General features: G+C 39.2%; 1 protein-coding gene across 1 annotated transcript in view; it reads left to right on the top strand.

Moving 5' to 3' along the window:
• The window catches only part of LOC144523935 (contactin-associated protein-like 4), a 95,944-nt gene extending 89,337 nt beyond the window's left edge, over nucleotides 1-6,607 (top strand). The window contains exons 23-25 of the mRNA XM_078259905.1: nucleotides 3,808-4,023; nucleotides 4,685-4,756; nucleotides 6,366-6,607. Of these exons, the coding sequence (XP_078116031.1) occupies nucleotides 3,808-4,023; nucleotides 4,685-4,756; nucleotides 6,366-6,562 (485 nt within the window). The 3' untranslated portion in view covers nucleotides 6,563-6,607. The remainder of the gene's footprint in view (nucleotides 1-3,807; nucleotides 4,024-4,684; nucleotides 4,757-6,365) is intronic.
• Nucleotides 6,608-12,832: the final 6,225 nt, after the last annotated feature.

Raw genomic sequence — 12,832 nt, 5'->3', positions numbered from 1 at the left:
CGGAGCGACCAAACGGCTGGCTGCTGCTCATTAGCTAACGTTAGCTTTCTAATTTCACACACCCAACATGCCTTCATCATACACTGGTTAGCGAAAATTCTGGCGATAGTGATGTGCTTTCCTACGATGTGAAAAGAGTGTGTGAATTCAGCATTAAGTTGTTACATTTAACTATTTTAAAGGCTGTGGACGTTGTTATCTTCATTAATGTGTTTACTGTGTTAATGGACAGAGGATGGGAGTAGGATTCGGTATTCAGTTTCGGATTCGGCAGAATCTTAACCAGTGGATTCGGTATTCGGCCGAACCCCAAAAATCTGGATTCGGCGCATCCCTAATATATATAATATTTACTATTGGATAGCACCATCTGAGACACACACGTGCTGTTACAAATGTGGGGCTGAGAACAGTGTTGGGTATAGAAAGAGGTTCTATTCTGGATTTACCCCTGGATTTATCCGTTACCTTAAAGCTGGATTTTATACGTGATGATAGGGGTTAACAGCAATCTCAACCTTGATACGTACAGTGTAGGTTTTGATTTTGTTGATATCGCCACCACAGCACTACATGAATGTATATGTGATCAGGCCCAGTGTGCTTGACTGCAATGACTGCCTTTACAACAATTGGCTATGTACATACTTATATAACTGGAGTTCAGCTCTTCCATCTGATCAGCTCATTATGGCTGTTTCACTATCAAAGCCACACCATCAACAAAATGTATTTAATGATGTATTAAAGAAAAACATCATTGATGTGCAAGGCCTGAACAGCTTGAAGCCCTTCCGCTACGCCGAATGCATTGTGGGGAAGCTTGGACAGGCAATACGCCGTAGCAGCCGGGCAAGACAAACCCCCTCAGGACCCTACGCAGGGGAGAGGAAAAGAGAAGAACGGAGTGGGAGGGAGGGGTGCAGAATCCGAGAGTGGGACAGGAGGAGTAGTTTAGGCAGATACTGTATTTTTGGGAATATGCAATGACATGGTTGAGTTGTGGTCCTGCTCCTGAAATTACGCTAGGTAGATTCAATTCTTGAGCTAACACCAAGGACTTAGCATGCACTAACGTTGGTGACTAAAGCTACAGGAAGCTGTAACTGCTTCACAATAAAAGTCATTCAATCTTTGGCATGTGGAAGGCAATCCAGCAGGTTTGTTTTAACAGAAGTTTAACTGAAACAGACGCCATTAAAACAGTTTGTTATGTGTAGGATTTGTTTTTGTTGATAGATGATGGAGACATTGTAGAATCACATAATATATTGTCATCCATCTATGCATGATTTCAGCCATTTTCTAACCCTTTTATCATGTCGAGAGTCTCTTGGATCTGGAAACCTTAGTTTCAAATAATTAACCTTAGTACAAATTGATGCTGGGGCCATTGTTACATTCCGCTCCTTATATTGTTTTGTTGTTGTTGACCCAGACCATGTTAATGTGTGACTCAGCCTTCCCTATGCTGAGCCAGAGGAATCGGGCAGTCATATCAGTATCAGAGAGGCAGCAAGATAGTTGATATATTGTCATTCCCTGCCAGCACTGTCATCCATCAGCCTAACTAATGGACAGGAAAGAATGGAGAGACTGAGCTGCTTACCGAGAGAGGGAGGGAGGGGGGGTGATGAAGAGAGAGGGAGGGTGAGATACTGATACAAAGAGAGGTGGAGGTGAAGGGCAGCAGCTGGGTGAAGGTGGACAGTAATCGTCAGTTGGTGGATACAAGGCCAGTTGTGTCAGTGTGGGATTGGACTGCTCGCACAAACAAGGCAGAGACTCTATTCAGCACTTTTAAGACCTAATACTACCAGTATTCATTTGTATATTAGAAATGTTGCCACATCATCCAACAGTATATTGTTTTCTTTTACATACTGTATTTTTCCATTCATGCTAAATTTTAGTTACTTAGTTCCAAATTTTGACTTTTGTTTTGACCATATTTTTTAATATTCCTTCATCACAAAGATGACATGTTTGGCTTCTTAATAATATGTAGCTAGTTAAACATTGGATGCTTCTTTTTTTAACTTAAAATACCTCGTAGAATACCCTGTGTGCATGTGCTTTAATTTGTTATAAATAGACATATAGTACACTATTGCAGTGCTAGAAAAGCTAATGTCACATATGCAAATAAATCTGTTGTGTTATTAACTTTTTCTCCCATCTCAATCATTTGCACACACACCATGAGATTTATAATTCAAAGTCAAATAATTCCCTGCTGCTCAGAGGATCACATTCAATTTAAAACGTAATCCAAGCCTGATCAAATATACAGCTGATAAACAGCCCTCTCCAGCCAAGCCACTCTGCAGTGTCCCATTTACAGTATGTGGTGAAAAGTATTTCCTTTCTGATAATAACTTACATGACTGGCAATGATGTGCTGTGCAATCAAATTGCACTGCAGGAATAATTGTAGTTTACACTGACATTTATAGCTACTGAAGATGTTATGTAACACCTGCTGTCATAAATAGTGACTTAAGCACATGAAGTAAGTAAGACTAGGTGGCAGTTTCTTAAGTCCATGAAGGTGAAGGTTTGAAAACTCTTGGCCAAACATGTATTGAGCTTGAAGATAGTCATGGTCCCCAGAGGATTGAGTCCTAATGTGTTGGTGACCCCTTAGACCTTTTCCTCCCACAACACTTGCACCAGGTCACTTGTAATAATGTAAAAGGCAGATTACCATGAATCTTTCTGCACAAAACAGAATAAATCCTTTTGATTTTAATGACCCAATTGCCTCACCTCTAGCACCACCATAAGTGGTAAGACTCTAAAAATAGAAAAGCATCTGTTGTGCAATTTGTTTCACCTGGTACTTTCATAATGAACAATGTAATTAACATTTTTTGTCTCCACTAGTGTGGTATTTCAACAAAACAGGTACTTATATATATATATATATATATATATATATATATATATATATATATATATATATATATATATATATATATATATTTTTACAATACAGTAAAAACAAACATCCCTCCTCAATCATTTTGAATGGGAGTCTTCCCTCTATTTTTTTTTAATGCAAACATTATCTGGCAAGGCATTGTATTTCCATTGTTTCTCTCGCAATAGTCATTGCGATAAAACAGTTGCCACTGTGATAACTTGACAGAGTTGTACAATCATTCCTCATAATATTAGAAATGTCTGTGTGCTGTGTTTTGGCACCTTATAGGCCTTCAAACTCATGGATCTGTTACGAAAACTGAATTTTCTGTATTGTATATTGTCCCACGAGTACCCAAAGCAACAAGCCCCCACCAACACAGCACCTTGCTTTATTTTAACCTAATACTCAAACCTTCGCAGTGGCGGAAGGAGTATTAAGCCTATGGAAGGATCAACCTGTCTCCCCAGAATTAGTTTTCTCTTCTGGAGGACATGATTTATGTCTAGTCTAGATGCAAAACCTTTATGTAATGCTGCATGACAAACGGATCGAATACAGAACATAGCGTGTTTGAAAGACAGTTTATATTTTATATGTAACCATATAACCTAACAAAGCGTTTTAGTTGCCTTCCAATACCATAACCATACTGAAGTTAGCATGCATGTAAATGATAGGAATAATTGTTTCAATGATGATGATGATGATGATGTGTTGTTTTTCATCCAGTATGAGTGTATTATTCATCACGACCGAAACCTCGTCAAGATAAATGTTTATCACTCCTGCGTTTCAAATGTGTAATTGGAACTTGCGGATAACAAATGTGTCTTCTCACTCAGCCTCTCTTGTCTCTGTGTTTCTCTCTCTGTGTTCAGAGTCTGATGAGTTAGATGCAGAGCTGGCCGGCTTGGCCTCTCTTGGGTTCACCGGCTGTCTGTCAGGTGTTTGCTTTAACTCCATCAGTCCTCTGAAAGCTGCTCTGCTGCACCCTGACAGCCCTGTTATTGTCAGCGGTCCATTGGTCCAGTCGAGCTGTGGTACCTCCTCTCCAGCCAATCCCTACGCGGCAGAAACCACCCACTCCTTATCAGGTACAAGATGCAGACTAATAGGCCTATATATACAATATATATATATAGTAGGGGTGTAAAGATTCACCAATACAAATTAGTATCCAGTTGTATTATGACAGATACGACTACATCGATACACAGAGCCCTGGATCGAGGATTACATCTGGATATTGTAAATTGTACTAGCTGCAGTCTGTGAGTCATGCATCCACGTGTGTGTTCATACATGTGAGTAGACAGGTATAAATATATATAGATATGTATTTGGGTGTGTTGAGTTTATATTGACGTTTATATGTTCTAACACGTTCAGTTGGTGTTTAAAACATTAACCACCCCACCATCTCCCTTTCTGGTATGTTTTTTAATAGTATTCTGCAGGCTGTTCATTAGACTTTTTTATGGGCTCATTAACCAGTGATGGCACTATGACACCTGAGGTTAGTCAGACAACTGTAGTGAAGTCCTTTGAGGCTGTGCTGAAGCAACAAGCACCGTCTGTTCTGACTATCTCACAATGACTATCTGTCCCTATACACTCCTTTACCTCATCTTTCTTCTTTTTTATTTCATGTGTTTTAACTTTTTGTTCTCCCCCTTTCATCTTTGCACTACATATTTTCTTTGTATCTTTGTATCATTTTATTTTAAATTTTTTCTCTTGTCTTTCTCTTGACAGACCAAACTGGTCCTGTGGATCCAGGTCAACCTTTAGTCAACGCCATCAAGAGTGACTCAGCTCTAATCGGAGGTAATGCAATCCATCTCAGCAGGAGTAAGAACAATTCATTAAAATATCGTAACAGTTGATTAAAAACTGTGACGTTGTAAAGACGGATTTTGAGCTGGATGCAAGTCAGGAGAATAATTTTGATCTTGCTGGGGATGAAAAAAGAGGCAGTGAAGAAAAGTAATGGGTTGGCTATTTAATGAGAAGAGTTTGGGTCTGAATTCCAATTTACAATATGTTTCCATTTTAAAACTCTTTTGGTGCAGCGTTCAACTCAGTCAAGCTGTATTTTGTGCCTCAAGTTAAGTTTGCTTTACAAATAAAACCAGAAGTTTGAGTGATATATATTTGGGTTTGTTTATACCTAAAACAATACATATATATGTTGATATCTCAGTAGTAACCATCTTGTTTTCATCCTCTAGCACTGCTGCCTCATTGAAACTTCCCGTTGATGTCTATCTTATGCAAATGTGAGCATGTGAAAGACCTTGTCAGAAACCCAGTAATACAATTGTTTGGTCGGTAATACATGACCAAGCAAGACATCTAGCACACTGGATTTCTTGTTAACATAATGCAGGAAAAAGTTTGGAAATAGGGTTTTTGTTAGCCAAGAAACACACCTGACATCAAGGAAAAACCCGTTGATGCAAGGCACGCAAAACACATTGTGATAGGGATGCGGATCAGACAGCATGACTACATTCGTAGGAAAAAATCCCTCCAGCAAGTTGAAAGATTGCCTAACTCTGCCTCTTCCTGTGGCCTTAAATATATGTAATCTGTAATATCTCTACATTAAAATGTCTAAAAACAACTATACCTATAAGGAACCAAGTGATCGTGAATCATGGTCTCATTTCCGATTATTATCAGGCATGCTAAATGTTTTTGTGTGCTGTCTGTTAGTGTAAGTAGTTGTACAATCAAAATCATCACGTGGGCCAATGTCAACATACTGTAGAAAGTGTACAAGGTACTGCGCTCGAATAAATCAAGATCATGTGGGCACCTGGACATTTGTTTGTACACGGATAAAACAAGTGGGATATACTGTAATGTGTTAATTATTGAGCTTTAGAGGTGTTGCTAATTTTTTTAACGTTGTAGGGGAGCTAGGCTTACTGTTTCTTCTTGCTTCATTTAAACAAACAAAAGTTATATTTACATTGTTTACTAAAACACAGTATGCATCCTAAATGACATTCAGCATGCAAACCAACATGCTGAATGTCCTTCCTCATAGAACATTTGCAAAGACGATTTTGAATCCTGCATGGTTTACATCCATGTTTAGCCATTTTTCTTCTTCTTCTTCTTCTTCCCTTCCTTTGCTTGTGCATGGTTGTGTTTCTTGGCATTACCAATTACCTGTAGATCGGTAAAATAGTGTCAAACCATTGACTGTGTATCACGTCGTCACCTTTGTGCGTGTGCCTTGGACAATGAAAACAGGATACCTTTAACGCACATGAGAGTGGTATCGATCTTCTCATCTATGTAGCTGTTGGCAAGATAACGACTGGTCCAGATGAACTATTCCTTGAAGAAATCAGTTTACTGCTGAAAGCAGGTTACTTATGTTCATGCATGATTTTAAATCAAAGGTCTTTTTTTGTGTTTTTAGGGGTGATCGCCGTTGGGATCTTCGTCACCGTGTCTGCATTGGCGATAATGGCCAGATTCATCTGCAGCAGGAAAGAGACGTGTCGAAACCAGCAAGTCAAAGCAGCACAGCCTGAAGACGGCCACGAGTTCCCCTTCAGTAGCCAGGCGGACTGTCTGAGCACTCCCAGTGAAAACCAAAAGGAGTACTTCATTTAGCAGGAGCCCCAACATCCCACTGATATGATAGGACATAGCGGCATGATTCACCAAGAGCTCAGTGCTTAACTAGACACACAGAGCCCCTGTGCCACTGCTACCAGTGGATCAATAACAGTGAAGTCAATAACAGTCCAATTTATGATTTTCTTTAGTTCCTTTGTGCTGTCATTTTAAGAATGTAAATATTTAAAAATGTAAATGGGAATTTATGTGCTTCTAACAATATTTCTCTGCCATATTGAAAACAATTTATTAAAACAACATGCAGAAGTGATGTGTTGATCAAAACACCACAACTTTGTTCCAGTTAAATTAAACTTTTGGACTTGGTGTTAATTTATAAAAAGCACTTTTTCTACGAGGATGATGAGCCTTCTGTGAAATTTGAGATTTTAGAGCCATACAGTATGTGTCAAAATAGGAAAGAAATGACTGGAGGATTGACATGCGTGTTTCATAAGTGCTCTGCCAAAGCACAGTCTCAGAAGTTATAAGTGAACATAATTGGAACACCTGCTGTATATAGGAATACAAAATGAAAGTCACTCTAAAAAGGTATTGTCCACACTGTCTTGTCTTTGAGTTAGTCAGAAAGCTTTTATGTTACTCGCTGAGATTTTCTTTATATCATGAAAAAAATAAAAACTTTACAACAAGACTTTTGTACTTTTACTTATTGCCTGCACCACAAACAGTGAACAGCCATCTTTCAACAGTGATGCTTAAAGGGGCACGGACTTTAAAACACTGACGATGTCACTTTCTTCGCTCTGCAGATGTTTAATGTGTTTTTGCTGAAGCACTGTGTCTGCCTGACAGGTAGACTAAAATCATCAGAAACGGAAATAGAAAGAAATTAGATGCTGACAATGAAATATAAATTATGTAATGAAAACCAGCCATCCAAATATTAATATTGGATATTTATACTTCCCTGTCTCTGCAATACTTTGAATCATGGGTGGGACTTTACTTTTAGGAAAACATGTTAGTAAGAAAAACATCTTACTAACTAAGAAAACATCTTAGTATAGCTTCAGGCCCAATGATTTGACCTCATTATAGCTAAGTATTTGATTGTTGTCTCTCTCACCCAGCTTTGTCTTCAAGATGTTTTTAATGGTTTTTCATATAAACAAATGTCTCTTTTGATACTCCAGCACAGAATAATCCCACGCAATAATGATACACAGTTCATGAAAGCATTTGCTCTTCTAAACACCTGCTGTTTGGCAGCATTTCCTTTGAAAATTACTGTGTAAAAAAAAATAGTATTAAACAGCACTAGGAGTGTTGTTTCTTGTATACAGTATTTGTTGCTCGTCTGTAAAAACTTATTCAAAGTATGTTTTAAGAAACCATGAAGTTGGCTAAATAAAATAAACAAAATCTGTGTTTTGGGGAATTTCTGCAAGAATATGGTGTTTACATTTTTCAAACGATCCTCTGATGACATGACTAGTATCTGACTCTACATGTCTTATTGACAGCATTACGAAAGTAACAAACAAATCATGGTGTTTACACGAGACACATGCCTCAATCACAGAATCCCAGAACTAGTGTGCATGTAATCACAGCCAATGTTCTTGGTTGGAAGTGAATTACTTTGTGCTGAGCCTGCCTAATTTAAGTGAACAGCCGTAACTACAATAATGTGACATATTTTGTGAATAAATGTAATTTGAGTGACTTTTAATGATTTTCTTCTAGCTTTTTCTCTGTTAGGATGGTTTGGTTAACTGAAAACTGCTGCATAATAATAAAAATGTTTTCAAATGCTGAAATGTGTTTGATTTTACTTGTGGAAAGTGGAAATGTGGAAATGGTTCTAATCAATAACAATGTCTTAAAAAAGCTGAATAATACCAATATTGTAAGAAAGTTTTTGTAAAAGCTGATGCAAAACTGAAATGCCGGCTTTAATGTGGGTGAAGAAGTAACAGAAAGAGTAATGAATGAGTTGGTAAAATAGGAAATTGGTGGGTCAAATTAAGAAATCTCAATCAGCTGTGCACAATATATAAGAAGTAAGAATTGTGGTTGTGAGAGCAAGTTAAAGAAAACATTTAAGTAATGTTCTATCATAGTATAGTCATAGTATAGTACGTCGAAAAAAGTAATGAAGTCATAGTATAGTATGTTGAAATAAGTAGAAAAAAGTCATAGTATAGTATGTCGAAAAAAGTCATAGTATACTATGTCAAAAAAGTTGATAAAAAAGTTTAAAAAAGTATTCAGGTCATTACATTATATTTTTTTCAAACTATATCTATATATTCATAGTTTTTATGAGAAGAGAGGGCCAGGGCAAAACATATTTCATTGCATTCTCTCTGTTCTTTGTACTTTTAATGCACATGACAATAAACTTGAACTTGAAACTTGAACTTGACAAGTCATTGTATAGTATGTTGAATAAAGTCATAGTATAATATGTCGAAAAAAGTCATAGTATAGTATGTTGAAAAAAGTAATAAAAAAGTCATAGTATAGTATGTCGAAAAAGATGATAAAAAAAGTCATAGTATAGTATGTTGAGAAAAGTCAAAAAAGTAAAGTTTTTCAGGTAATTTTGTTATACTTATTCAAATTATATTCATATATTCATAGTTATTATGAGAAGTGAGTGCCAGGTTAAAACATATTTCATTGGATTCTCTCTCTACTTTGTATTTACTTGAACTTGAAAAGTCATAGTATAGTATGTCGCAAAAAGTCATAGTATAGTATGTCGAAAAAAGGAATAAAAAAGTCATAGTATGGGGGTCATGTGATGGCGCCGAGCAAGATGGCTGCTTAGGCTGGAGGCTGCGGCACCACTAGTTTACATTTCGTGTGAATATATAGGCATTCGCAATTTATCACATTGCTTTTTCCTCATAAGTTGCTCATTATAAGCCTCTCCCACTACCGAGATGCCAAATCCCTGGGAAAAAAGAAAATGCGTCTCAACAACAGCAAAGCATCAGGGCTACCGCTAGCTCAAAAGCTGCCCAGGCCTCTCCTGTATCGCCGACATGTGAAGACGTGGATGAGTCCATATCCACTGCTAAAATACACGCGCTTCTGCAGAAACTATCAGACGAACAAGGCAAACACTTCACAGACATCCGCAAGGACGTCTCAGAAACGAGAAGAGCTGTCGAGGCGATTGAGGGTAAGCTAGCCGACATGCTAACCAGGATAACTAGCGCAGAGGCTCGTCTTGATATGCTGGAGGAGGTGGAGAGGCAGCGCGGCCTCTCGCCCGCCTCGGCTTCTGAGGTTGAAAAACTGAACGCTAAACTAACTGAGTACGAGGATCGGGAAAGGCGAGTAAATCTACACATTTACGGGTTCCCAGAACGTGTTGAGGATAAAGATGCCGTAATAATGATCGTTTTTGAGGGTCACTCTCCCCGAAATCCTTCAGGATGACTTCCATGGGGGCTTAGATTTGGAGCGTGCTCATCGGTCGCTACTACCAGCTAAGCCCGGAGCCCCCCCAAGGCCATTCATCGTGCGATTCCTGAGGTTTCAACAGAAGAAGCGGGTGAGACAACTTGCTAGGGAGATCGGGGACGTCCGCTGGCAGAACCATAAGATAAGCTTCTATCAAGAGTTCTCCAAGGCCACGCAAGAGCGACGACACTCCTTTCTGGAGTGTAAACGTCTGCTTCACTCAGCCAAGATCCCGTTTGGCATCGGCTATCCTGCAGTGCTCTCATTCACAACGCCAAGTGGGATAAAGCATCATTTTGAAGATCCCAAGAAGGCCTTGAAATGCATCAAAAACCTTTGACTGTCCCCCGCCCTGCGCGGTTGGCATTTTTCATTTTTGCCTGGGTTGCAGGTCATGTATGTCTGTCAGGTGGGGGGGCGTCTTCGGGGGTGCCGTGGTCTGTTAAAGGTGTACCACACTGTTATAAGGCAGATGTTTTAATGTTGAAGAAAATGTTCACACTGCTGCTGTTTCGCTTTTTGGTAATTGGTGGTGCCGCTGCCACATTTGAGTGGCCATAAACTCTTAGTTCCTTGAGTTAGTTTTCCAGTTGTGGATTTATAAGGGAGGTTTGACAGTACTCTGCTTCCTCACCTTCCTTTTTCTTTTTTGGTGTTTTTGATGTTCTTTGTCTTCTCCTGTTTTGGGGTGTTTTTCTTTAATGGATCCAGACTTCTCTCTTGCTGTTGTGGGGACAACTCCATTTTTTATTTCACTATTTTTCCCAGCATATGACAGCTCTCAATCTCATTTCAGTCAACGCCAGGAGTCTTAACATTCCACACAAAAGGACCACTGTACTAGAATTTCTCCGTAAGAAAAATATAGATTTTGCTATGATTCAGGAATCACATTTATTGCACAGAGATGTGGGTCGATTAGCCAATAAGTTGTATCACCCTATTGCAACTTCATCTGCAGCTACGAAATGTAAAGGAGAAATGGTATTGTGTAAACGCAAACTAAAATTTAATGTGATTGACTCCTGGGCGGATGATGCAGGTCGGATAGCCATTGCCAAGATTTGCATGGATGGGAAAAACATTCTGCTTATGCCCCTAATGCATTTGATGGCACTTTTTTGGAACTACTAACTAAATCCTTGCTTGATCTCACAGGGATTCATTTAGTTCTAGGAGCAGATTTCAATGTGGTGTGGGACAGCGGCATGGACAGAACAGGTGGCAGTGGGATTAGGGAGCAACGTCTTGCTTCTGAGGCGTTGCGCCACTGCACATCCGACACAGGCATGGTCAACATCTGGGGTCTGCTAAACCCTTCCCTAAAAGACTTCTCATTTTACTCAGGGAGACATGAATCTCGAGATTAGATTTTATCTTTGCCTCAAAAGATCTACTTCAAAATATTCAAAACGCGCATTTCATTCCGGTTACTTGGTCTGATCATAAACCAATATATTGTTCGGTCACTGTTCGCTCGTCTTCCACTAAAGCCCCCAGGTGGCGTTTCAGTTCTTCATTACTGCGAGATGAAACATTCAAAACTCAGTTTGAAACAAATTTTTAGCGGATTTTTGGAATTTAATGTCGGCTCTGTTTCCGATCCGAGAATACTTTGGGAGGCAGTGAAAGGCTTTATAAGGAGTAACACCACTTTATACGCTTCAACACGAAACAAGGAACGTGCAGCCAAATTGGAAGGTTTGGAATTAAAATATGCGACCCTTGATGCTTCCCTGCAACATAATTTTAACGACTACACAGCCCTACAGAAGGAACTGATTAAAAAAGAGATTAACTCTCTTCTGAGGCGCCGTTCAGAATTCCTCATGCACAAAACAAGGCAAACTTACTATTTTAACTCCTCAAAACCCAGTCGTCTACTAGCAATGAAACTTCGGACATATGAGCACTTTGCTGATATTTTTTGCATTAAAGACGGCACTATACAATGTGACCCAAAGAAAGTAAATGCCTCTTTTGCCTCATTTTATCAGGAGTTATATAATTCGTAAAGTAACTTTGACAAACATGTCTGCGATATTCTCTTGAATGACGTTAAACTACCCCGCCTTAGTACTGTTGACTCCATAAAGCTAGATGGCCCTGTCACATTGCAGGAGTGTGAGGCAGCTGTCAGGGACATGCGTAAAGGTAGATCACCAGGGCCGGATGGAATTCTTATTCTTATATTATTGGACATGATCCTTTATTCAATCAGAGTGGGATCATTTTTTAGGGATGTTAATTCAGCATTAATTTCACTGCTTCTTAAAAAAGGAAAGGATCCAGTTGAGTGCTCCAGCTATAGGCCCCTTTCGCTTTTAAATGCAGATTTAAAGATTTATGCAAAATTAATGGCCCGGCGGCTTCAAGGCCATATGACAGAACTGGTTCATAGTGACCAGACAGGGTTTATAAAGTCTAGACTTGCTACAGATAATGTCAGAAGACTATTACACATTATAGATGGTGCTCAAGGCTTAAGTTCCCCTACTGCTGTCCTTTCACTTGATGCAATGAAGGCCTTTGACCGCCTGGAGTGGCCATTTCTGTGGTTGGTGTTAGAGTTCATGGGGGTCGGCTTGCAGTTCATTAATATGATTAAGGTGCTATATAATAACCCAACAGCTGTAGTGCTTACGGGCAAAACTAGCTCTTCTCCCTTTGCTGTCTCGAGAGGCTCAAGACAAGGCTGCCCTCTTAGCCCTCTGTTATTCGCCCTTTCTCTTGAACCACTGGCGCAAGCTATCCGTGGCTCACCCACAATCTCTCCAATTTCCATTAGGGGAACACGCCATCACATCTCACTTTATGCTGATT

Source organism: Sander vitreus, chromosome 9, assembly GCF_031162955.1.
Source record: "Sander vitreus isolate 19-12246 chromosome 9, sanVit1, whole genome shotgun sequence".
Taxonomy (NCBI): Eukaryota; Metazoa; Chordata; class Actinopteri; order Perciformes; family Percidae; genus Sander; species Sander vitreus.
Note: the sequence above shows the minus strand (reverse complement) of the source record. Positions and strands in the feature narration are given on the sequence as shown.